The sequence below is a fragment of the Phasianus colchicus genome, chromosome 4, assembly GCF_987193195.1.
Source record: "Phasianus colchicus chromosome 4, bPhaCol1.hap1.1, whole genome shotgun sequence".
NCBI classification, from domain to species: Eukaryota; Metazoa; Chordata; class Aves; order Galliformes; family Phasianidae; genus Phasianus; species Phasianus colchicus.
The window spans coordinates 10713839-10741693 of NC_143439.1; the positions used below are offsets into that span (position 1 = coordinate 10713839).

The 27855-nt window shown below is 35.9% G+C and overlaps 1 protein-coding gene across 22 annotated transcripts in view; it reads left to right on the plus strand.

Annotated features, from left to right (window-relative positions):
• Positions 1–27855, plus strand: part of INPP4B (inositol polyphosphate-4-phosphatase type II B) — a 327844-nt gene that overhangs the window by 220650 nt on the left and 79339 nt on the right. For 21 of the 22 annotated variants that reach the window (XR_016465803.1, XM_090138618.1, XM_090138627.1 and 18 more), the window contains 7 exons: positions 1955–2093; positions 11095–11267; positions 12239–12362; positions 13382–13499; positions 18097–18237; positions 20389–20486; positions 25308–25420. Coding sequence is in view for 21 of the 22 variants with exons in the window: in XM_090138618.1 (XP_089994744.1) it covers positions 1955–2093; positions 11095–11267; positions 12239–12362; positions 13382–13499; positions 18097–18237; positions 20389–20486; positions 25308–25420 (906 nt within the window). In the remaining variant the exon portion in view is untranslated. Of the gene's footprint in view, positions 1–1954; positions 2094–11094; positions 11268–12238; positions 12363–13381; positions 13500–18096; positions 18238–20388; positions 20487–21122; positions 21486–25307; positions 25421–27855 lie in introns of those variants that run through there. The other variant, XM_090138632.1, reaches the window with a different exon arrangement.

Here is a 27855-nt window from a genome sequence, read left to right on the forward strand (position 1 = left end):
TGTGTTAGGATTGAACTGCCCCAGCAGAGAGAGGAAAGGGAAATTATGTTCCTGCAGCTGTACTGAATAACTTGAGTTCATATACCTTAGCAACTTCAGTGATTATAAAGACTGATACTCTTTGCCACTCTCCAGTAAAACTTGCAGCTCTTTTGAGCTTGGATTTTTACTATTTGCAACATTACATTACTCCTCACCTGTTCTCCCAAAACTAATGTTTGTGGGGGCTGGAAAACAATCATCCATACTGTGAACATTTTTCAGAAATATTTTAGGTACATGTGTGAGGATTAAATTCATGAAGGGATTCTATCTGTCCTCTGTTTTTGGCTTTTAATTGCATCTGTGCCTGTGAATTTCAGATAGTCACATATTTAAGAGTTTTTTTCATGTGTACAAGTACAGATATTTCCACTTGTTGCATTGCACATGCAGTACTTCTGAAAAATGTATTTGTGGATTAAATACAGGTCTGTGCAAGAATAACCAGTTTATTGCCACTTGTACATCAGCTCACTCGCCCTTGCAGCAGCCCTACAAATTCCTTCTAATTCTGAGTTTTCCTTTGAATTCTGAGCTGGAGAGCGAGGATCTGTGTTGCCATGTGTTTCCAGCAAGTAGATGCTTCTCTATCTGTACATTTGCGTCCTGTCCCTCAAGGCAGAATGCCCATTTGTCACAGGGTGTGTGTGCCCTCAAGTGGAGGGAATGTAGAAAGGTGAGATCCCTCTGCCGGTGTCAGATACTGGCCTAAGACTTGTGACATGAAATTGAAGTAAATCTCATATTAAATAAGTTTGCCTTAGTAGTAGTTCTTTCTTTGCTCTCACCCAACTTTCAAGTGTTACCACGTACATGGAACTGAGATATTTCTTTGAGTTTTCAGTTGCTTTCCTTGCCCTTCTCTTAAGCTGTTGTTTTGCAGCTCGGTTTTTATGTCTCAAAGCCTGATGTGTACCTTAAACTTTTGGTTATTGTAAAGAAGAAAAGAGTTTTGATTGTGTCTTTCCATTCTTAACCATCAAGCAAGCTGATTGCTCTGTATCAACATCAGAGTGACTTATTAAAGCATGTCCGTGTGTTGTTTCGGATTTGTTGTTTTTTGGTTTTTCTTTTTACTCTTTGATTATTAGTCTTGTGTATAACTTTATTTCTTGCATGGCTTGGTTGTGTTATTTTTTCTTATTCTGCCTTGTTAGTTTGTGTGCGAGAGCTTTGATTTCTGCGCCATCCAGCACATGATGGGACCCTGCCTATATCTATTCTACAGTAGCTCTTTCTCTCCTTCCACATTCTCTCTCCTTTTTTTTCTGCTTGCACAGATTTTCTTCTGCAACACTATTATTTCTGGATTTCTCATATTTATTGTAAACTCAGTGAACAAGTCATGATTGCAGCCTTTGTGAGAGGTGCAAGACAAAACTGAAATTACCTCAGATGATACCACAAATGTGTCATGACAGCAAGCTGTTAGTTTTTATCTTTTAATTTTACATCTGTACCTCTGTATTAACAGACTGTGTCATGTGATAAAATAGAGGATATGTTAAATTATTAAAAAGAGGTTGTCAAGTACCATGGTGGAATTATCTAGTTGCACACGGGATTTGATTTGTCAAGGTCTTACGTGTCTTTACCCTTACCATATAATGTCAAACAGACAATCTGCTCAGTTGCCTGTCATTGAACCTGAAACAGATAACTTTGCGTGCATTTTCATATAGAATTTGAACTATGTTTCTTTCAATACCAAAAAAAAAAAAAGCAACATGATTACAGTTGTCATTCAGTCCATGAAAAAGGCTTAAACTGCCTGCAGAATGAGAAGAATGGTAATATGCTGACACCTAATATTTGTGTAAATTGTCTCCATTTTAATGTTTTGATAAGAAGTTGGTTTTGTCTCTTTATCCTTCTTCAGTAATGTGCAGTGATTATCTTATGCTCTTTTCAGGACAGGGTGTGGGCCAATGTGGGGAAGAGTTTAAACTGTGTTATTGCCATGGTGGACAAACTCCTTGAAAAAGACAACAGCAGCAATGTTAAAGATGGTGAAATTGACCCCTCAGCAGCAGATTGCAAGCATGCAGGCGGTAAGCAACCTTTGGTGTGATTTTTTTTGTTTTTTCTTTTTTTTTTTATAACCATTGACTAGTGTAAATACAAATGGAAAAAGCCACAGAAAAATGAGATAATGGAGTCAGTAGTATCTTCTATCAGATTGCTGATAGAAAAGATTTGCATAGTCATAGCTTTCAATGGTTGCAGTCTGGTTTATCAAATTGCAGCTTTTATTAACAGAAGTTGCTTTTTTCAAGGAAGCTTTCTACGTTCTTCAGACCTTTAGATAAGAATATATAAAAATCTTAACGGTGAAGTAGATCGAATTGTCAACTTGAAACAATCCTTAGAAAATAAATTCATCGACACTGATTTTGTTTGAAAGAACAAAATTCATTTTTCTTGCGCCTAACCCTTCTTTTGGTGTTAATTTATTTTTCTACTATTAGCTGAAACTCAGGATGCCAATTAACTGTTTTGCAGTTAAAGCTGTAGTACACTGACATAAATTTCCCGTTACTTACAGTACATTTGTACTGAGAGTCACATGTGCTGTTTTTTCTGTACTCCAATTGTTAAAAGTACTTTTCACTAAGGAACAAAATTTGAGATTGATATTATTATTTTAAACCAGTCTTGAAAAATTATGACTTAGGATTATTCTTCATTTTTGATTCCTTCTGTTCATACAAGCAAAAACACTTAGCAACATGAATGTTTACTAGTTTTCCCTCACTGTTTTCAGCTCCCTGAAAATCTCTGTTTTTCAGTATAAGGCATGAAATGTACTTAACTAGAACCATTTGAGTTTCACTACAGTTATAAAAAACAGTATTCTTAGCTTTAATTCAGGCTTACACCCTACACAGGCAAATTAAATATTCATTGGAATTTTTAGCTCACAAAATAAAAAACCCTTACATTTCCTTTTAAGTATTATAATAATTTATCAAATAAAATGAGGAATATCTCTTGTTAAGCAATAATGACGATTGTAATGTTTAGAAAATTATATTGTTTTGTTCAACTAAGAAGTTGTCTTCTGGAGATGATACAGGCTTATGGTACTGGGGTAAATTTCTCTTATAAATGTATCTCACATTTCAGGGTCTTCTCTATGCCTCTTGAATTAGTACCAGTGCCCTTATGTGACAGTGGAGTCTGTCCGTCCATTGGGTTGTGTGGAGTGTTTTGCAACACTTGAATACATGCTCACTGTAGGAGATTTGTGGGGGGACTTTTTCATGCTTGACCTCTTCGTGAAAGCATGATTTTATGTGTTTAGTTACTTTGTGCATCTCATTCAAGTTTGACAGAAAGAAGCACCTACATACAGTGAAGATACTGTGTTTGGGGTTAAAATTAAATTAAACCTTAACTCTTCTCATTTTATATTTGAAGACTAGTTGCAGGATCATAACTTTCTCTTATATATAAAGCAAGAGTGTAATTTTTCTAAAATATTAGAATTTTATGCTACACTCACTTCACAAGCAACATAAGAAGCTTGCAATATCATGTGCATATATATTATACTATAATATGAACATATCCAGGTTGAGTAATGCCCAAATGTATGGGCACAGATGAATCTGAAACTGCTTCAGTGCTGGAACTGATCCTGTGAAAAGTTGTGCAGCTGTTTGTAAGAAAAATGGGGAATACCCAGAACATGATCAAATTTTTTGAAAAATGCACCTTAAAGTATGGGATGAAATGTTTCCTTATATTAGCGAACCTGCCTGTTACAATACAGAATTTTGTGTAGCATCTAACAAACAATGAAGAAGAGTCCTAAGAATACATCACGCATTCATTTTAGATGGTAGAAAAAGTTATGAAGGTAATTTGATATGTTTGAGGAATAGCATAGTCCTATAACTGCAAATGTTATCATTAAATGTATTTGAAGCTTGTGAAGATAGGTTTATATTTGCAGTCTCAATATTGACATTGAGTGATCTTAATCTTTTTTTTCCCAACATGGTTGTATTTGTAGTATGGAATCTTTTTAATCAGAAATGCTTGTGGCACCATTTTCTTGTAGCTAGCTTTCAATATGAGTTACATCTTTCTTAGCCTAACTTTTCTTGCAGTCTGACTTTTGAGTTTACTCTTAAGACTGAATTTGAGTTATCACTTACCAAGGTAACATGCTGTGATTTCATCACTTGCAGGATTATGATTTCTCTGCAGGATTAATCAGAAAGAGTAGATGGATTTTAAAAGAGAACTTTTTACCTTTTTTAACTCAAGACTGTTTTTCTTTGGAGAATTGCTTGACAGCATTGAATTCTCTTTATTTTCATCTTATCGTTTTTCATCAGAGTCAGAATGTGAAAGCATGTCCTGGAGAATTAGAGATGCCAGTAAAATGCAATAGTTCGTTCTTAGGTTTATACAGATGTCTATGTTTATCTGTGGTGGTATGAGCTGCTCTTTGTACTCCTCCATCTGAACTATCAAATTCAACTTCTCTTCCACTGGCTCTGTGTGAGTACTTCCTAATCTGCCACATACAGAATTAACCAAGTTATCTCAAAGAATTTAAACTGACATTGGGATTGCACCTGGATTTTGCCTGGAGTGAAATATGAAGTCAAAAACTAAGCTGCTGGGAAGATTAATTGGTCAAGGGTAACTTGCAGTGTAAGTTATGACGACTACCTGGGCGAATGGTGCCATATTTCATAACTCAAATGAAGGAAAACATCTGTTCATAGCCACATTGCTACAGACTGTGTATGTTAATTTATTTTTTGAATAATCTGATACCTGATGAGGACTCTGTAAGTCTAGATTAAATCCTTCTGTCTTTCAGTGCCCCAGGGAATTGCATCCATCTAAATGCAATTGCCAACAGAAATGTGAAATAAAATGGCGTGATTTTGTTTGCATCTTCAGAAGAGCAGCTTTTACTTAAAGTGATCATTTAATTGGGTAGATAAAAAATTCTCCCTTAATCTTTTCCTTGATGAACAAGTGCTACTTATTTTGAGAAACCAAAGAGAAATACTGAAAAACTTGCTCTTTCATTACTTTTCCTCCAGTTTTTCTTTCTTGTTTTCTGTAAGTCTTTGCATCAGCTCTTTTTCCAAAATGTTATGTACTACTACTATTTTTCCACTTCCATTTCCCACTAACCTCTCAGTCTTCCTCCTTTTTTTCGTAGGTTCATTAGTTGAGCTGTATGTAGTCCAGAATATAAGACAACCACTACAGCAATATTTGCTATCGCTAATTAAGCTGTTGACAGAAGCTCAAAAAAAACAAGGGAAAGACAGACTGATTCAACAAACTGTTTTCTTAAACAAGATGTCAGAATATTTGTTGTGTAATACTTCTAGAGAAATGTTTTTACATTATTTCTATATCTTCAGTCTTTTACATTAGTTTTAACTTTGTTGTTGCTATCACTTTCTTTTCCTTTTTTCGATGAGAGCAAAATTTCGGAGACACAAATATATATATTTATGGTTAGTGGGTTTCAACTTTTTTTCTTAATCCTTCTCACGGTACAGAAAATCTCAAATGATTAGAATGGAGTGATAAATCTCCAAGATCTTAAAACTGTTTCCTTCAGCACCAGAACTACATGATCAGCTGTTGTTACATTGGCCGCAGAAATACCTGGAAGACCTAGTTTTGTGATGTTCTATTGAGAAGTGGGGAATATTGCAGAGTTACAAGAATAAAACCTCATCCCTTTTCAAAGAGCTGAGTTCTGATCCTTGAATTAAATAACTGCAAGAGCTTAAGAGGTAAACAAAGAAATAGTGAGCAAGGTCCAGTCCTGAAAGTGTAAATTCAGATCATTGGGCTTAATTACTGTATTCTGAAGTAATTTGCACCAGCTGTTTCTGAGGAGATTGTTTCAGTTTGGGGTTGGTTGATTTGTTTTGCTGGCCTTTTGTTTTTTTTTTTAGCCATTAGGTTTAGACTAGCATGTTCAAATTGTGATGTCAATAAATTTACATTATATAACCTGTTATTTCAATCCCATTGTGGGCTTTATGTATATTTGTATATATATTTATTAAGGGAATGATTAGCTACAGTAAATGTTTAAGTCTTCAGTAGCTGCCATTAACTTTATAACCAAAAGTTTCTAGGGTTCTCTGTTCCTTTAAAAGCCAGATGTTGTGCATTCTTCTGCTTTAATTCCATTTTTAGTTCGTAACTTCATACCATTTAGATTCTGAGGTGAATTAAAGCCATCAAAGATATCCACTGATTTTTAGGTGACGTGGATGCGAATGATAGAATTGGCTTTTTTCCTCCGTTGCCAGGGTAAAACAAGATAGAAGTGCTATTGCACAGCCTTAGGCTCTTCCTATTTGATCATCAGCACATTTCAATGAACAGTTCAGCGGGCTTGATTTTGAAAAGAGCAGGAGCTCGCTTTTCTGCCAAACTTTATCAAATTTCACGTGCGGCTTGAATGTTAACATGTAGAATGACAAGCTGAGAGCTGAGCAGGCCATTTGCCTGTGCAGGCAAGTTGAGAGAATGAGACTGAAGAATCCCGTCCTAAACTGAACTTCTACAACTCTTTGTTAGCAATGAAGGTGGAGAACTACACTTGTACTGTCTTACTCTTGTTTTAATCTTATGTTAACTGTATAGTGATTGTTTTCTTCTAGTTTCATCCTTCTGTGTCTGGCTTTTACACCTTGTTTTAGTTTCCTATCCAAAGGCTGACTAGCATGATTTTTGTGATTTTTGATTTTTGAATTGTGATTTTTGAATTGAGTTTCCTTGCCTCATCACTAGGCTTTGACACCTTTATTTGGATGCTAAATATTTCAAACAGGACAGGCTGCCCTTGTCATGTTAGCAACATGACAGTCATCCTCTAGTCTACTTGTAATTTATCTTCTTGATCCTAATGTCCTTTCTGAAATATTCATTCATTCAGTTAATCCTTCAGTCTTTTTGAAAAACTTCTTGTCCACTTTATTGAGGATGTATATCTTACAAATTCAATTTTAGATAAATTTGATATCTGAAACTCAGTGTTTTGTGTGCTTGCATGGGTTAAGAACATGAACAGTAATTTTTACAGTTCCTTTCCTTATATGATTCTGCAAAGCTATTGTCAGTCTCTGCAGGATCAGAGGTCCTGAGCTATGGTTATCCTCCTGGCATCTCCTTTCAGCAACAGCTGATGCTGAGCTGACTGCAGGTTTTTTCATGAAGAGTGAGTTGCTGGGGCATCTTGAATTCATCTCCCAAACTCTTTTAGGTATGGAAATGTTGTCTTGTAACCAAGCAGTACCTTCAGACATGAGTTGTGTTGTGCAAAGGTAAATCAGGACAATATAAACATGAATGTAGTACATTTTTACATGTACTTTCACAAATTTTATTAGTATTCCATGCTATTCTTTGCATATAAGTACTACATTTTCCAAAGTCTATTAAATTTGTGTAGGCCTCAAAATACAGTGCTTTTTTTTTAATGAATGTGCTTCTCAATTTCAAGGAGCAACTTCAAGATGGAAGTACTTTCTGTGTTTCTCATACACAGACTTGTGCACTGTTAATGAACAACCTTGTTTTATATCCTCAGTGGAATATTTGCAACTGGATGTCCAGTATAAGAACAGACATATGGAGATTTTAACACAGACCAATGATTGAGCATCTATGAATATGTTTCTCTACAGTTGTTCCTTCAAATAACTTGTTTTATGATGCACTTTTTTTTTTAATCTTAGAACACTAATCTTACTTTAAAATATAAGGACAAACCTAAAAATATACCTCTCTATTTGTAAATATTCTGTTCTCAAGTAGCTGTGCAATCCCTTTTTTGATTTGCAAACCAGCTCCACCTTCTGGGGGTTGGACATCTTTACTAAAGGAATTTTCACTATAGGCTAGTAGCTAAGTGATTGTGTTAGGTCATTTTAGTACATGAGGGTATTGTATTTTCTTCTTTCCAGTTGTCAAGTACAAATCTATTTTATATTCTAAAAAAAAATAAATAATAATTTCTGATTTATTTTAGCCATTCAGGTAAGGCTTCCTACAAACTTTGGATTTTTATTGCTTTCTACAAAGCAAAGTGCATATGAAAGTAAAGCTTTCTGTAGAGTAATATTATGTCACTGTTTTCTTTGGAACATTAATATTTGGTAGGATCTATTTTTAATATAGTTACCTTGACTGTCATTCAATGAAGAAAATGGCCTTGAGTACTCCAAATCTTAGAATTTCTTCTTAGTGCAAGAGGAACTGACAAATTCTGACATTACTTGCGCTAGTAATATGGCAAAATATTTTCAACTTTCATCTTTACAAGAATTACTTTCCTAACAGTGTTACAGAAATTCTGAGGAAATGTTTGTGAAGCTACCTAGCACGAGGATCATGACAAATAATTCAGAAAATCACAAGAATGGTACAGCTATCAGTTGTTCACTGGCATCCTGGAAGGCTGTATGAAGTAGAATCCACTTAGATTTGTTCTCAGTCCAGTATTATTCAACATATTCATTACTGACTTGGCTTATGAAATATAGATGTTTCTCATAAAATTTGCAGACGATTAAAGCTGGGAGATGCTTTAAGCACCATGGGAGTAGGACTAGAATGGATGTTGGCGAAATGGAGCACTGAAATACTAGAATGCAGTTCACTGAGGACAAGTACAAAGTTATGTTCCCAAAGAAGCAGAAATGCACTGTGTGGAGTGTCAGATTAAGGGGCAACTTGGTAGAATAAGATGTCAGTGTTACTTGACTTTTATGATTGATATGTGACCCACTCTTCTGTGAAGAAGTGTTGGTGAATCTCCTTAGTCCTCTCCCCATAACCGAAGTTGTAAATGTGTGCATATAAAATGTGTCTCGGTCTACAAATTCATCTTTTTCTCTCTTGCCCTGGATGTCAGTGTACTTGGCTTTATCTGTCCAACTTTGCTTTGGGGCAGATTGGCTCTACCTTCAGGTCTACTTTTCTATCCTAAAGAAGGTGGTCATGCTTTTGCAGCTTAGGTTGTGCTGCTCTTTGTAAGAAAAATGGGGGATATACAGAGATTTCATTAAATTATTTGCTCAAGTGAGAAGCAGACTAGAAATTTTATTTTTATCCGTTATGCCCTGTGCACAGATTTAGTGCACTTTGTGTTTTAATCTCATCCTGCTTTTCATGTCATTTATTATTAATTTGATAAATCAGTATAATTTAAGAATATAAAGAAGAATTTAGGTGGCCTGGTCAACCTAGCCTGACTTCCAGTTTTCTGCTGTGTTTTTTGAATTTGAATGTGTCTCACAGCAGCCTCCAGCCTTTGATCCTTTTGCTTTTATTCCCTAGAATACAGATCTCCTTTACCACTCTTCATTTTTTCTTCATAAAGAAAAGAAATCAAATTACTGCTTTTTATAGGCTTATGAAGATTAAACCCTAAATCTTGGTAGCTCTCTTCTGCAAGCTCTCGTAGTCTTTAAAATGTGTAAACCAGATGCTGGCACGTGTTATCAATATTTTTGTATAAAATCAGCTCCTTGTTGCAGGATGGAACTGGAGATGCTTATGTTCTGTGTGGTTCATAATGGCTATAACTTGATAGCTGCTCTTTTCCAGGGAACAGCTCTTCAGTCTTTATTTTTTCCACTGAGATATGTATGCCTCTGTTAAAACACAGTTTGTCTCATCACATAGGCGCTGTTTGCAAAGCAATCCAAGTTATTCTCTCTGACCACTCTGTCTTAATTCCTCTTCATTCCTTCCTGCAGCTTCATTTTTTGTGGTTCCTCCTAGCTATCAAAGTTCTTTCTGTTGTCTTGGCTACAGTTTTATTCATTTCCATATTTTTCCGTATCATGGCCAAATTAACTTTGCAGCAGGCAGCTATGTGGTCTTGTTTAAAGAACTTCTTAGTACTAATGAGCCTCTCGCTGACCCGATTCAGATTATCTTACCAGAAAAAATGTGCAGTTATCTTCCACGTAATTACAGTTTAAATTGAACAAATTTTGATTATCATTGATTCTTAATTACACTAATCTACAGGTTAAATGATGTAGTGATGAACAGTATTAGGTCAGTTACACTCCCTGTTTTTATATAGATTTTTCTCGAGCATAGGTTTCTTTCTTTTGAAACTACAACAGTGAAAGCAAGAGAGACACATTCTGAAAGATAACATTTTTTTCTTTATTTTTTGCTCATTGTAGAGGGGTGGGCAAAACCACAGATGACTACAGTGCAGGTCTGCTTTTATTAAACCTTGACAAATTCAGGAACAGCTTGAGTAATTGGGCAAGTTTGAGTAAGCTATTCTAGTTTTCCTCCATCCCTCATTATCACTTTCTATCATTTCTAATATGTTCAGAAGTCCCATTTTTTTCATATGTTTCAATAGCCTATTTTTTTCCTGATATTCCTAACATACATTTTAACTGAGCAAAACATATTGTAGAATGGTTTGAAATCTCTCTGCTCAGAGTGACTAAAAAAAAAATAATGAGTTCAATATCTCTATTTAAAGAGAACACAGACAGAAACTAAAAAAGAAAAATGAATGTGACTTGAAGGTTACTATCTTTCCAGCCTATACATTAAATAGGTAATATCCTTCCCAGGTAACTATTTGTTCTTCTGTTTTGCCTCCCAGCACCCACTCTTTCTTCAATATATGCTCTTTCTGAGTTTGTTTTTTTTTTCTTTTTTGACTGCATTTCATTTACTTAGATCTGAGTTGTTGGTGCTAGATAGAAGATGAGATTCTCCATCATATTCATGTCACGCTAAATGAGTTTTCACTCTTACCCCAAAATGCTCTGTGTACAACACTTCAATGCAGGCTTTACGGAGAAATTCAGTCTGTTAGAAAAAATATTCCTCATCTCAGTGGTAAGCTAGAGTCCTTTCTCTCATTTTTGCAGAGCCACAATGGTTAGAATAGAGCTGTAGTGTCACCAAAAGTCTAAGACGTTCTACTGCAGCCCACTCTCCAATCTGAAAACACATTTTTTTTCTACAACTTTCCTGTTATGGAACTAATGATCTTTCTTGTTCTAGGTGACTGGTATGAGCAGCTTTATCCCCTGGTGATTACGCTGAAGGATTGCATGGGAGAGGTGGTCACTAGGGCAAAGCAGTCCATGGCGTTTGTTCTGCTCCAGGAGCTTGCCTGTGGTTTGCCACAATGTTTGATGCTGACCCTAAGGAGAGACATTGTCTTCAGTCAAGCAGTAGGTTGTCTTATGTCACTTATTCTCTACTGTGTTGACTATTTTGATGTTATTAGTGTTGCTGTAATCGAACATACTATGCTGCATTTGTGTTGATTTGTTGGTTTTTTTTTCCTCCCAGTTTAACACAACTTTTTCATGTATTTTCCATTACATCCACCTAAATATTTTATAATGTGTGAGAAAAATCAGTAGTAAATAGAAATCCGTAGTAACTGAATCACTGAGTCACAAAAATAGGTCTGCAGTAAACTGAAATGTCTTACATAATCTATCCCCTTTGCACAAAGAAGGATCCATAAAGCTATTGACACAATCTTACCAGATTATCTATGCCAGTATCCTTACCTGTACGGATCTTAAGTCTAACCTGAGTGTTCCTTGCTGCTATTCAAGCTAGAAATTTTTCTCTTGGTCACCTTGGAAATGAATTATAGATCATTTGTTTTCGGTTTGAATCAGTATTTTATGTGTCTGAAGACTGTCAACATGTCTCTCCTCAGACTAGTCTTCTCATGGTAAATAGATGAAGTTCTTTTGATCCTGTAGATGGTGCCTTCCAGATAGCTTGCCTCTAAATGACTTGTCTAATTTCTCCCTCAAGATGATGTATTTTTCCAAACATAGTTAAGGAGTTAGAGTGTGATAAGCAAGGAGATGTTTGCATTAGGTGCCAACCTGCACCAAAATCTATTATAATTCACATCCTTATGTATTTATATTCTATTAAGGAAGGTTCTGGTCTCATTTATGCCAGTGTAAATAATGCAACTTAAAAAAAAAAAAAAAAAAAAAAAAGTTTCTGCAATATTAAGTAAGAGAATATTTTACTTATTTTTATACCACGAAGTGGCTCACCAATAAACTAATATGAGATAATGTATATAGTCACTAAGTAGAAATACCTAAGCTATTTTCTGAAGTATCTAAATATTACTGATGTGATGTCGCATTTTTTATTGTCTTTATAGCTTGCTGGATTGGTCTGTGGGTTTATAATCAAGCTGCACACAGGTTTACATGATCAAGGATTTTTACAACAGCTTCATACTGTTGGATTACTTGTTCAATATGAAGGACTCCTAAGCACATATAGTAAGTAGATAAAATTCCTTATGCATGCAGACCAGATGTTTACCCAGGAGTTTCTGATTTTAACCTTGGTTCTGTTTCCAGAAATTTGGTTTATTTAATCAAGAAATATTACCTTGAAGAGAACATAGGCTTTCATATCATGGCACAGTTGAAGTTATTGATACATTGTTTTCAATGCAATATATCATAAATTACTTAATTTACTTTCACTCTCTCAGGGAGCAGTAGCTGATGCAGAGTGCTGAACTGCAGTGCTTTAAATATAGGAGGTTAGCTTCATCAGTACAGCTAGGGGATTTCTTGATTTTGATAAATACTGTTTGCAAAGGCATTTGACCTAACCCAAATTAGGTTTATAAAGCTAACCCAAACAGTACATATTATAGTTATTGACTATCTTCTATGCCCTTTGATTACTGGTGATGTGAAGATACCTTGAAAATTATTTAATGCCTAAATTGTTATAGGTTCCATGATTTTATATATATTTAAAAGATATTTGGAGAGAGAAATTGCAGCTTGTTTCAAAATGGTTTGAACTAGATGTATTGGACTACTTCCCCAGAATAGAGATTTTTGATTAAGTAGAAGGATTTAGCATTTATGCAGGTCTTTGCTGCATAGGCAATTGCATCTCCACACTTGGAGACTGCTATCAGACTCCTTTTACACAATATTCACTGTTATTCTTAAAAACCTTTGTCCTCCATCAGCAGGACAGTCTTTAAAAACGCTTTCAGAACAGACAAAAAAAGGCTTTTCTGAAGTTATTCCATGCACATATAGAACAGGTTGATTTTTCAGAGATGCTTAATAGTCGTTATCATCTAGGCCACAGAGAATTGTCAGCAGTTCTTAAAATCAGCCTGCTTTTATGTAGGTTATTTTAATGTGGATTTGGGGCTGTGACTTTTAGATGCACTGACTGGAAAGTATAATCCCTGCATTGCCTTACTGTAACCTATTCAGTGACTGATCTGTCTTCTCTGTTAAATAACTTCTGTAATCTTTCCATATAGGTGAAGAAGCAGGGATGCTCGAAGACATGGCTGTGGGAATTTCAGATTTGCAAAAAGTAATGTTTAAAGTCATTGAAGCTAAATCAGAAGACTTTTTGCCTATTATAACTGGAAGGCGGTAAGATATATTTTTTTTTTCCTGGAGCACATGGCAGGTACTTTTAAATGGTAGCACATGAAAACACACACAATGATTTGTTTGTTGCTGAGTTCTATTATATGGAAAGTACAATAGCTTCATTTTTCATGAGGCAAATGAGATGTAATGAGGTAGTATGAGGGATTCTTAAAGCTATCAGTAATATGGGCTCTGTGTTGCTTTCTTGATGAGGACCTAAAAGTTCCAAATATTAATACAAATTAATTGTAACAGTGTCTGAATTGTGTGTAAGAAATTGTTGTGTTTTTCATATCCAGGCACCGAAAAAAAATAGTGACAAGGTCAGTATTGACAGAAGTGGTCTCTGACTAAATATACCTTATTTGGAGGTGACCAGAACTAAAATTTTTCAGTGTGACAAATGAAATCACATTTCGAAGAGCTAGACCTTGGTTGTCTTAAGATGAAAACAGAAAAACTCAGATGCCAAAAACTAGCACAAAAATGGACAGTTTTGAAGAATGAAGCCTATCATATTTGCTGAAGATCATTCAGAACACATGCAGCATCGGAAGTCCTTGTGGGAAGTCCTTAATGCATTATGCATCATGCATCTCACATGAGCAGTACTGAATATTGGCACATAAACTGAAATACTTGATTAATTTTGGCTTGAAAAGGGTTAAAAAGATGGTTACACTTGAGGAATGGGATTTTAATCTTCAGTATTATTCTAGGCTGAAGCTCCAAATGCTTTTACCTTTGCAGAAATCACTTCCTTGATAGTGTTGTTATTCTAAAGCCAACAGTAAATTGAATTCAGTTCAAAGCAGCAACTTTTAGAAACAATGTTTCTTCTGAAGGAGGCTCTCACAACTGCTTTACTTAATTATTCTGGATGATTAATTCTCATCCTATGGGCCTATCCATAAGGGATCAAAATAAATAGTAGGAAGGCCAGAGTATGATAGGCAACACATCGGGAATAATTGAGAATAATTATGATGTACAGATAAGGCAGAAGAAATCCATCCTTTCTTAATCACACGTGTCAAACTTCTTCAAAAACCTAGCTGCTATGTTTACTAGCTTGCTGCCCTTGCTGCAGTACATTGAATTGTCACATCAGGAGTTCCTGGTTTTGCAACTTCAGTCAAGCCTGAAGTTGCCCCAAGCATTCTGGATTGAGAAAGTACTCATTCTTGTAGAAGAGTTACTCCCTATGGTTCTTGTACTATACTTACTGGCAAGAGTTAACTCACTGGAATTGATATCAGACTGGAAAAAAAAAGCCATCTAAGGCTTGTATGGAGCCCTGTTTCTCTTAGAGCTGTAATGAGACAGCTCGTATCAAACAGCATTTGGAAGTTGATCATAAAAAGAGAAAATGGTGGAAAAACTGAGTATGTGCTAATGAATGTTTAGAGAATCAACAATTTTTAGTTTGCTTTGGTGGTTGTTTTTAGAGATGAATTTTGTATGATGTAGCTTAATAAAATAAGGCAACATTTTGCATTTCTACAGTTAATACTGCATACCATATTAACTGTAGAAATGCAAGACAGAACATGAAGCTATAGGTGCTTAATTTGCAGAATCAGAGTGTTCGCTTATATTTGGTTTTTGAGGGAATACTGAAGACTGAGATTCTATGTATAAAACCAAAGCAATCCAAAGAGCATGGCATTGAGTAGCGTTCACCTGCCAGCATGGATGGCTGACTCCAGCCACCCAGGTGGAATAAAATTCAGGCGCTTGCATGCTTTTTTATGGACAAAACTAGTTAGCACTTTTATAAAACCCTTTGTTAGAACGTATTTGATTGTGTGCATGAACTTTGAGGCGTTGCAGGGTTTGATAAAAGTGCTTTCAGCGAAGCACGTGAGCAGGCTGGCACTTGCAGCCACACTGAAGTGATCTAAACAGTTGTCGCTTGGCTGGTTAAAGCGCCTCCCTGCAGAGATACAGAGGCTGTTTGCATTTATTTTTTCTGTTGCAAAGCAAAGGTGCATGCAAATGACTTGTTCTGTGCTTATGGCAATGAGCTGTGTGTGCTTTTGCAGCTGACTGCAGGTAACTCCAGTCTGTGGCCCTCACCTGCATGGGGTTAATTGTGAGAAGCTTTTTATCAAGACTGAAAGTATACATCTATCCTTTGTCATAATAAAAAATGTAAGAGAATAAGGCAAATAGAGGGGGTGCTCTTAAGAAGTTATGTTTAAGTGAAGAAAATATAGAATACCTAAATTTCAAGAATTAGTTTACAAATAAATGATAATGTACTGTTTACACTTTTGAACATTAAACAAGGATTTTTCTATTCCTTGTTTTGTTTCTTTTTCTCCCTGAGAGATCTTTAAGTGTTAAAAAACCATTTACTGATTTTTTTTTTTTTTTGGTTTGTTTTTTGGTATCTCACCTTCATATTGGAAAACAAGATGGATAACAAGGCCACTACATGTCATAACTGCCTAGTACATTTGCAATGAAATTAGCTATAAAGAAAGAAACTAAGTGACACTAAAATATGTTGCTTTAGAGCTCCTTCTTATATAAGTAGAATGATAGTACTTGTAAAATTTTGGTAAATTGAATGTCAAGTTCTCCAGTTTTCAGTAGTTTGGTTTTATTTCTTCTTTCTACCTGACTTCAGAGCCATTTCTGGAGTCACTCTCATAGTTGAATAGCCTTTTTCTTAAATGATGGAAAGAGGATTGTTCTAATTATGAAAGTGGTTAAAGATCTTTTAATTTTACCAGGGGTCATCTCTAAGATTTGAACAAATGTATAATTTATTTATTTAAGGTAAGAGGAGGCTCTTAAATGGTACCAGTGTTAATTTATCATGCCTAAAGGTCAACATTGAGGAATGTTATTTCATACACTGAAAGGTCTATAGTGATTTTGAGGATGTGAAATGCAGCAATACGGTGGTTTGATGATGTTTTTGGTTCAGTAACATACATTCTTTAAATTAAACTAAACCAACATTTCTTTTCAACCTCCTGAAAGCACTACATCACAGGAAGGAGTAACTTCACAGCAGCTAGGAATGCTAGTTTGCAGGCTGAGGATGAATGCTGCTGTACAAAGATAAACATCCTTTTACTGGCATCTTTGCTAACTGTATTTCTTTCATATGGATGAATTCCTTAAACAGAAACCCTCTGAGTCATGTATCCTCCATTCATGGCTACTGACAATCTCCTCAATATGGAGCATCTCTCTTTTGCTCAAAGATTGTGCAGTAGATCTAGACCATACCAAAGCATGTGCTGTTGCCCTTGCCACATGTAATTATGTTTTGATAATAAGTCTGTTTTGGACCTGCTTTATGATGTTCTCAGATATGTGGGCAGGGCACCCGCTCTCAGATTGTGACACTCTTTTATCCAGCTTGTTATTTTTCTTGAAAGTTTTCTGCCTTCCCCTTCTCCCTCCAAGTTCTACATTTGGGAACTCACATTTCTATTTGACTTTTTTAGCAAACACATGGTTGATTGATTGAGAGACTTCAAGATAAATTATTTTAGTAGAAGCAAACAGTGTTCTTCAGGGAAAAAAAAAAACAAACACTAAAGCAAGTCAAAAGAACAAAATCCATCCTTTTCCAACTTAAGTTTGCATGCATGCATCATGTGAGATCCTAGACCTGGTTTCTTCAGGTAGGATATAGATCCTCCTTCACTGCTGCTGTAATATTTTTATTTCTTGATGCCGTACTTCAGAGAGCTCTATAGGAAAGCTCTTTGGTATCAGTTGGCCCTCTCTGAATGATTAAAACTGCCAAGTCCTGAAAATAATGGATCTGCTTCTAATGTATTCCTTTCTTATTAATCTAATTGCTCTAATTATAGAAAGAAAGCTAATAAAAACAAGCTATCTGCATATTATTGTTTCTGTTGTGTCAAATCAGGCATCAGTCCTCAAAAACAGGTGAAATTCAGCTTGAGGGTTGCACAGTGAAGGACATAAGAAACTGAACTAGCAATCAAAATAACATTTTTAATCAAGTCCAACCAAACACAATATAAAACCAAAAATGTTGTATCACATCCTTCTCCTAAAATAGGATTCATGTTTCAGAAATCAATCTTCAAATATCATCTGAACAGAGTTCATTTGTTGTTCATTATGCTTTCTAACCTCAGGGTAAAAATTCGGACTCCAAAGAAAAATGGGAATTTTGCATTTGGGTTTTTATGAGGGTTTTTTTTTCTGTATTGAGACCATTATGAATGAGCAGGAGGGATTCGAGTTCTGGCTTCCGGAAGGAAGTTTTTTGTTATTCAACAAGATGAATTTTAAGAATTGGGGTGTTCTCACCGATATTTTGGTAGTAGAAGACTTTTCTGCCAATTTCACTTTTAATCCTGTTTTCACTTCAGTAAAGAAGTCATATCAAGTGCATGTAACTATATATACTTGCCTATTTCCAAATAAGCTTGTAGTACTCCTAAAACAAGCAAACTGATCTTTAACATTATGTGTTTTAACACAGATAAGAGGAAAAGAGGGAACTGGTCTGTATGTTTAAAAGTTCACTATGACTTAGGAAAATGATAATTTCAAGCAAACTAAGCAATATTCTTATGCTTCCTTTTATTTTTCCTAGTGAACATTATGTCATAGAGGTCCAGCTTCCAGCAAAGATGTTTGAGTTGCTACCACAAGAGATTAAAGAAGGAAAGCTACTTCGCATGTATCCAGTACTCTTTAATGTTGGAATCAATGAGCAGCAAACACTTGCAGAGAGGTAAGAAGACGCCAAAATATTTTTCTTATTTTCTGAGTACTCTGTGTGAGACATCTCTCACAGGATTACAAAGAAATCATTTTTTGTTATTTGCTCTTGGACCATCTCACCTTGACTTTGTATGTGTTTTAAAAAGTATTAAAGGAAATAAGTACTAGCAATGAAAAAACCTGCACAATAATATGCAAGGCCAAGTGAAGAGATGGCCATATACAGGACTTCATTGTGCATTTGTTTCAAGCAGCCAGCACTGGGTTTTCCTTGGATGTAGGTATTTCTGTGGTGTATTTCTAGATTATACGTGTAGAAGTTTGTGTATAGTGCTTTGGCACTTTAGTCAACTGAAGTTCAAAAATTCCAAGTTCTTAGTATCTTACAGATGGACTTGAAAGTACTAGAAAAATCATAAACCGTATAGAGAACCTTTTTCTCAACTTCTTGGGTTTGATTATTTTTTAACAGAATTAAGAAGTTTTAATTACAAATGTAGAGTATGCTAATGATATGTTCGTAGAAACGTGAAGGCTGGTGGTAAAATAATAATGTGTTAATGTTAGTCCTCTGAAGTGATTGCTAGAAAGTAATTTTTCAGTACAATCTTGGTCAAAGTTTTCTTATATATTTCTCTCCCAAGAGACAGTTACCTATTGGTCATGTTAAATTACTAAGTTGATACAATGCTAAAATTGTAAGCTGAACATCTACAAGAAGATAAGTACTTTTTTCCTTTTACTCAATTCATTTACAGAGCACGTGGGGGATGAAATAAGTTCCTTCAGGCAGTGTTCAGTATAAACTCAAATCAAAAGCTATCTAAGTGTAGGTGAGCAAATACACGGGCCTAGTGAAAAACTATTATCTTGGACAATAGGCAAGAAACAGCAGTACATGAGTTTGATGTCATTCTTTGTATTCAGCAGAGTAAAAGGGCACTTATGGAAGTCTTCTAAGGAATGCAGTCACATAGCGTTGTGGATATTTGTAGAGGACTTCTCTGAATTGTGATCAGTAATATGCTGGAAAGTCAGGTGTAAAATTTGAATGGGAGATGAAGGCTGAAACAGAAAATGGAGGTATAAGTTAAAGTTTTACTAGAGAAAATGATGTAAAGTTCATTAGAGAAGTTGAAACACCCTTGAAAATGGAAGCTTTTAGTAGAAAAGTGATTTTATGGATTAAGTAACATAGCTAGAGTGATGACGTACAAAAAGCAAAATCAATTGTGATAAATGTGAGTGGATTCTTCACATTTTTCCAAAGGAGAGAAAAGGAGTATGAGGTAACCAAGGTGCAAGTCTGTGAGAGTTTGAGGGTGGGACAGGCAGGGGAGGGACTTTGTTACAAATGTCCTGAAGAAAAAGTTGACAAGATTTAGAAATAGCCTAAACATGCAGAGTTGTCAAGGATTAAGTCAAAAAAAGATGTCAACTGGCTTGGATGTGAAGTAACAGGAAGTGTGGTAACAGTATTTAGAGGGAGGCAAGGGGGAATGGCTTTAAGGTTTTAACTAAAGGAGGGGAGATTTAGATCTGATATCAGGGGGAAGTTTTTCTCTTAGTTGCCCAGAGAGGTTGTGGATGCCCTGTTCCTGGAGATGGTTAAGGCCAGACTGGATGGGGCCCTGGGCAATTTGGTACTTGATGTAGCAGCTGGCACCCTGCCTATGGCAGGGAGGGTTGGAACGTGACGGTCCTTGAGGTCCCTTGCAACTTAAGCCATTCTATATTCCTCTTGACACTTGCCTCCCTTCATTGTGTGTGGCTTCAATGTCAACCATGACAAATATCAACCAGCTCTAAGCAGCAGCAGTAAGAGATTTAGTAGTTGTACTCTGCCCAAGTGCCATTTGAAATTGCCACAGAGAGCCCTTGCATTTGTTCAGGATTTGTGAAGGAAATGGGAACTTGTGCTTTATTGAATCGTTGTCTGTAAATTAATTATTCTGTCCATATGGCTTGGAAGAATTTTCTGTGGATGGTTACCTCATTCCTGAATATTATTACTTGGAAGATGAATAACTATATGTTTGACCAAATTTAATACATTCAACACTAGAAAAATAAATTCGAATTCTTCATACAATTTAAACATTCTGAAGAATTACTTGGCTATGTGTTTTAGGTTTTTCATCATTTTACTATGATTTTATAGGTTTGGAGATACTACTTTGCAAGAAAACATTAACCAAGAAAACTTAGAACTTCTAAAAGAATATTACAACCTGTTTACGGAAAAAATGCCTCCTGATTGTGAGTACAACATAATACAATATCGAAAAAGCTTTTAAAAGGTTTTATAGATGAAAATTTATAAGGAAGTAATTTTAACGCAATATTAATATGCAGATTTTAGATTTAGGCCTCAGTCCTATAATTTATTCCATAAAATTAAGCACTTGGAGCCTGTTTGAGCCCAAGGCCTTAGCAGAAATGGCAGGGAGAATGAAATGCAGTAATGGTGAATCAGACAGCTCCTTTAAATTATTAATATGATATACTCTTTAATAATTTAAATAGAGGACAGGCCGTACTTACTATATTTGTACAGATGTGCTCCCTGGGAATTTTCATCAGTTTTACTTATTCCCTCCACTTTTCTTTCTGAGTATGTGCATAGGTTGCTCCGAAAGTAATGCCTCCTGTTTCTATGGAAATGACAACAGATACAAAGAGTGCAATAGCACTATTTGATAGAGCAAATTCTCAGCTACAGAATGCTATTTTCCAACATAGTTGCCACCATTAGCTATGAATTTTCACCGGCAGTGAACAAGAGCCTGCATGCTGCACTTGTAAAAACCTGCTCCAGCAGAGATGACCCACTGATATGTGGCTGCTGCTGAAACGCACCGCCCTCTGCTTCACTGTGCTCATATCTCCTGTTAGGTCCTCATAAATACTGATGTGTTGATGAATGTCAGTGGGTGCCATTTCTTCCACATGGAGGAAGGACACACCTTTGCTTCATACTCACTTTCATGTCAGATGCCATTTTGTCAGAGCGCCCCTCAGCACAGCAGCAACATGGAACAGAATATTGGTGGGAAGGTTCAACCTCTACTACCATACCACCACCATCTGCCTCTGATGTTGTGGGCCAGCATAATAAAATAGGAGGCATTACTTCTGGAGCAGCCCTCATATTAAGGTATGGCAAACAATACTCAGAAATGTATAGATATAAGAAGTGAATTACTTTACAATGACGTTGATATTAATAGCATGATTCTATTAGAATAGGCCCTGTATTCAAATATTATGTATATGTGGTATTATAAGCATACTGTTCTGTTTCTTTCCTGAAAGCAAACACCTTAAGGACCTTCTGCATCAATATAATCCTCTTAAAGCAGTCTTAATGGCTAAATTATATTCCCCTAAGTTGCAAATTGTACAGCCTCATTTAAAATAGCTTGTTTTAGGTCTCTGCCCCTTATTCTTTGGTAATTATCTGTGAATCTAAAGTGCTGTTGTGCTAGGGGCATTTGAAATTCCTTGTGGGGAGTAATATGCAAAGCGTGTGCTCTCTTACAGGTATTGGTTATGTTTGCTGATTTCCATTATGCGTATATACTCACAGTTTTTACCAAATGTGGTTCTATGTATGTATACGTGCTTATATTTCATCTCAGAGAAATTCAATTTGTTAATAATTTTGACAGAAGTGAAAGCCGTGTTTCTAAGGTGTATGCAGTATGACAAATGATCCACTCACATCTCTGATATTTCTCAGTTTTCTACCAACAAGTCTTATGTACTAAGTTAGAGATTTATTTGGGGGAATCTTCCCAAGAAAGGTTCTGAAAAACTAACCTCATTTGGAATTAGGTCTAAAGTATATCTGCTGCTTTATAAATGAATCTGGTTACGTGAAAGCAGAAGTTTACATGCAGGTGGTATTTGCTTCTTTTCATTGACAAGAACTAACCTTATACTGCCTTCCTCTAGAACGGTTATTAGTGTGCTGCACAGTCTTCATGGACTTCTTTTGGACTGTGCAGACTTGTAAGAACTATCCTTGTCTAGCTCATCCTGTCTTTTCTGGTTATTATTGCCTCCTGCATTTTCTCTGCCTCTGAGAGCTGAGTCTGGCTGTTGTCCCAGTTTTTACATAACACGAAGTACCTTCTGGTTGCTCTGTACAATTACATGGTATTGATACAGTACAGATCTTCCTGCAGGGCAGAGGTATCCATCAACATACACTATCAAGCCTAACAATATAACTCAGCTTGGAGGAAGGTGCCTTTCAAACCAGCCCCTTCCTCCATTATCCCTATACCTCTGTTAGTTAACTTTTGTTTCCCTTTTTTTAGGGGAGAGGGAAAAGGGGGACTGAAGCCCTCCAAGGTGTTCATCCAGAGGAATACTTCATTTCTTTCCCCTTTCCTCACCTTTATGCTCCAGGTCTTAGGGAGATATACCTCCACACAAGCTGGCAGCAACCCTGGCTGTGCAGCCAAGTGAGAGCCGTTTAGCATTGATGGCTTTATCACATCTTTCCAAATTGTTTCCTATAGTGCCAAAACCCGTACTACAAAATAAACGTGACCCATTTCACAGAGCTGTTAGTTACAAATTGAACTCATAAAACCAGACCTGATTTGAGGAATCTCAGTCCTGCTGCCAGGCAGTTGCATCCACCTTCCTTAGACATCCTCACTTTGTATGTTTCACGTCAAAGAATAAAGCTTTGCACTCCCATGAACGTATTGCCACCTTTGCTATTAGTTTTTCTCTCACTACAGAGCTTTTCATTGTGTGTTCGAGCTTTCTCTCTATTCCTCATTACTAAAAAATGTTAATTGTTAATGGTTAATATACCATATGTTGACTTCCTACCTAACTTTGGATGAGTATGCACTCTGTCAGTCTTCCATTCCTTAGTCACTTGATTCCTCTCCCAAAAGGATATTGCAAACCCAGTAAGTCACAGCATGCCCCAAGAAAGATCCTTACCAGAAATGCTGACCAATTAAATTACTTGAGACACCAAAATAGCTTTAACAAAAAAGTTAATGATAGAGTACAGAAATATGATTTCTAAATAGTAGTATGTATGTTGTTGCAAAGAGTGCTTTAGAACTCAATTAAGCAGCTAAGAGCGTAAAATGAGATCAAGCTGTCTCAAGTGATATTTGCTATCACTGGTTTATCACTGCCTAGCACCCACAGCAGCATCACTGTAGCAAGATGCATCCCTTGTGTGAAAAGGGATGCAGCCAGGTTTTGAAATTGTGCAAGCAAATAAAGGTTTTTATCCATAACATCGTAATGTATGTAGTACTACTACGTACGTCAACAATGCTGTCTATGAGTCTGTTCTGCACCTCTAGGCTTCTCCCCCTTATGATCTATGAGAATTATTTGACAGTTTAATACTGCTTTGTGATACAAGGAGTTTAAGCTATCAGTCACATCCAGTCAAGATACAAGTCGCTTGGCAATATTATAAATTAGGATAATATTGGTTTACCTATTGTGAAGTCATCTCTCTGAGATGATGGATTTTCTGCTGTGAGCCAAAGGAAAAGTATTTTGATACAATAAAATGTTTACCTAGTGATATATTCCCATAATCTGGAAGCATCTTTTTAGAGCACTGTCTGTATGCTATCTATTTTCAAGGAACAGATGCAGGATAAGTATAATAGTCTAGCAGGTTGTGATGTATGTTTATATGCTCTGCATTATCTAATTGTGTGGTCAGGAATTCTAATGCTCAGGTCACACAATCTACAGTAAGATTATTACAAAGCAGGTTTTAATGTATTTTTCCTGTGTGGTGTGTTGTTGTTGTTATTGTTTTTTAATATTTTTTTTGGGGGGGGGAAGTGGGAGTGTGGTAGGGAGGTGGGATGTTAGGCAATATGAATAAGAAGATGTAGATGTTCTAGAACATATTTGTGTTTATTTAAATTATTTCTTACTGTGAATCGCAGATAAAGAGGGCTGGAATTTATTAGAGATAAAAGGTAAAAGCCAGATGATAAGGGGTATCCTTCCAGCTGTGAACAGCTTAGGAGAATGAATTCTGACCTGAGTTATTGTAGTCGCATCATTTTTACTCTCTGAAATTGAATAGGAATTGTAGGTGTTTTGTTTTGTTTTGCTTTTCCCTCCTGGATGGTTCATCCTTTTTTTTTTTTTTTTTTTTGGTGGAGGAAAAAAAAAAAGAAAAATCAGTGTATGTATTTGCAGAAAAACTGTTTTAATAGATTTAGTTTAAATCTTGTTTCAGCTGGTTTTAAGACTTATTTTGGAGATGTTTTTTTCCTGCTTCCCTATCAGAAGAAAAAATTATTTAGAAAAACAGATTTGGGTTGTTTTCAAAACTAATTAAGATAATGGTAAGATTAAAAATCCTTTTGTGTTCACAAAACTCAAGAGGAAATTGAATTGTCCACTTCTGAATTCCCTCTAGGTGCGTACCGTTAATAAAACTTCAGTCTTTCTATCACAGACAGGGCAAGTAGGTAAGACTTCAGATATTAAATAAGCCTGATATTATTTTGCACTTGAAAATCAAAGTTCATTTCCCTATAGACTGTTGAATATCCTCTGTTGGATTTTTGGGGGATGTTTAATGTTGGTTAACCTGCCTGTACATTTGTTGTTTTAGAAAGTAAAGTATCATTTTAAAAACCAAAATGAAATGTATCCTTTTGAAAACAACAGTAAATATTTTGACCTCAAAATAATCATCACATCAAAGCAGCTCTAAATAGCACTCTCTTATTTCTCTGCTCATTTCCCATGAATGTTTGTAGTGGCTGATGAACAGAACTACAACAAATATTTGAATCCTGCTATTTATAAGATGAAAGTTGGAGATATTTTAATTTTCCAGTGTGAAGCCCTTAGGTAGGACAACCTAATACACAGAAATAAGATTTTTTAATTCTCTAAGGATTTAGCTGGTTTCTTCCATCCTGCTTTCTCAAAAAAGGCTGTAAATGATAGACATCTTCACTAATAATTTCATTTAGTCAGCACAGCACTGCCATCAACCTTGCCATCTTGCCATGATAATCAACCCTATGCTGCTTTTTTTTTTGTTAATTTTTTCAGGTCTACCACATTTTCAAGAACAAAATGATTTAAAGGGATTACTAGAAAATCTTCATCAAAATATCCAGGCCAAAAAGAGGAAGAATGTAGAAATCATGTGGCTGGCTGCGACGGTGAGATTTTTTTTTTTCCCCAAATATATTCATATATATTGAATATATCTTTTCAATTATTTTTTTTTCAAATATATTCACATGATGTATTAATTTTCACATGCTTTTTGATATTACAAGTGAAATGGATTTCAAGAGTCTGGGTGGAAAACTCCAGTGATTAAACTAGGTAGCTAAAATGGTTCTCTAAGTTCTGTTCTGTTGATCTCACATACCATTTATTAATATCTCTCTTTTTCCTGCATTTACATTACAGATATTCTTTCTGTCTTCTAACTGAAAGGACTAGCCTGAGTACAAAGACAAAAGTGATCTTGGTCACATTCTTGCCAGCATCTCCCAAGTTCTTTCCTTCCCAGCTTCTCCTAGGCAGGCAGTCCGTGGCCTGTACAGCTGCATGGAGCTGTTTTTCTCCAGTTCAGAAATTTGCATTTTTCTCAGTGAGATGCATTGCTGGCCTTTAACGTGGCACTCCATAACATATCCTTCTCTCCATACTGGGAAAGATATGGGCTTGGTGGGTGGACTGTTCAGTGAATGAAGAACTGGTTGCGGGATTGAGTGGTGGTCAATGGCTCCATGTCTAGGTGGAGAGCAGTGGTGAATGGTGTCCTCCAAGAGTCAGTGCTAGGACTGGGTGCTCCTTACTGTCTTCATCAGTGACATTGACAGTGGGATTGAGTGCACCTTCAGCAAGTCTGCTGATGACACCAAGCTGAGGGGTGCAGCCAACACACAGGAGAGACTGGATGCCATCCTGAGAGACCTAGATAGGCTAATCAGTGGGCCCAGGTGAGCCTCATGAGGTTCTGCAAATTCAAATGCAAGGTCTTGCATTTGGGTCTAGGCAACCCCCATTACTAATATAAGCAGAGGGATAAAAGGATTGAGAGCAGTTAATTAAACTGGTGGATGGCAAGATGGACGTGAGCCAGCAATGTACCCTCAGCCCAGAAAGCCAACCCTATCCTGGGCTACATCAAAAGAAGTTTGGTCAGCAAGTCGAGGGAGGTTTTTATGTTCCAGTTGGTGCCTTGTCCTGTTGCTGGGCACCAGCGAAAAGAGCCTGGCCCCATTCTCTTCACCCCCACGCTTTAGATATTTATATAGTTTAGAAATTCCCTTTCAACCTTCTCTTCTCCAACGTACATTTTGCACACGTAGGTTAAAAACAAACTCAAGCAGATAGATGTTTGTAAAGAGCTCAGACTTTTGAGAAGCGTGGAAATCAATTAGATAATTGCCTTAAATGCAGAAAAGTGCCCTTGCTGGCAGAGTCTTGAGCCTTTGCTATCTGTTTACAGTGAAAAGTAAGACCTTGTGTTTTGGGGAGCTTTCAAATGCATATGCCCTTTAAGGTAGATAAATATTTGATATAAAATATTAATAAAATTTTGCATGACTTTTCATTAACACAAGGAGCACAAAGAATATTAATTATATCTTTACTAACAATACCAGCATTATTTTTTATATTGCTAATACAATTTTCATTTTGGATAAGTATTATCACATGCTATTTGAAGTATAAATCTTTTGTAAGTAAAAATGTAAGCTTTTTTTTCCCCAGTATCATTTTTGCAATTACTATGAAACGTTGCTTTGCAAAGATAAGATAAATCAGTATAGAATAATGTGAAATCAGCTACAAAGAGGATGATGGAATTTACTTAATCATTGGACATAGAAAGTTGTCTTCTACTATCTATGCAGGATTTTTTGAAAATTATGTCATGGGTAAAAAGAAGTTCTTTGGACATTAAAAAAAAAGTTTCAATTTTTTTTCCTTCAGAATATTATTTTTTTCTCAAGCTACTTTACTGTAAGCTTCTGAAATGGGTATTTCTGGACCCACTTCTATACACACTGCTGTACTGTATCACAGTATGGTGGAAGGACAGATTCTCAGCTGTAAGAACATCACTGTTACAGCAGTAGATAAATGAGATTCTACGTGGTTATGCATATGTAACTATACCTGCAAGTAGTCTTGTGAGAATACATCTGCTTAAAAAAAAATAAAATCTGCAAATTGATATCACAAATATTTCTTATTCTAAATAAACGTAGCAGAAAAGATTTAAATGTGGTGTATTTTTACTTCCTAAGCTGGACCCTTAATCTTCTGTTTTATTTCAGGAGGAAATAACTAGAATATTGATTTTTCCTTGTTTTAGTCTCCACTGTTTTATGTGCTTTTTCATTGGTTTACATCCTCTTTAAAATTAAGCACAGTCCTAATCATTCAAATCTAAGTTTCTGTCGAAAACTCCTTAGAAGCCATTTAGAAGAAATACACGTGTCCTATATCTCCAATATATTTTGGGAATCAGTTGAGCAAAAGTGAGGATAAAAGTCAAGCTGGACACTTAGTGTAAGCTGTTGATTCTGATATTATGATGTTACCATAGATTAGGTACCATATCTCATTAGAT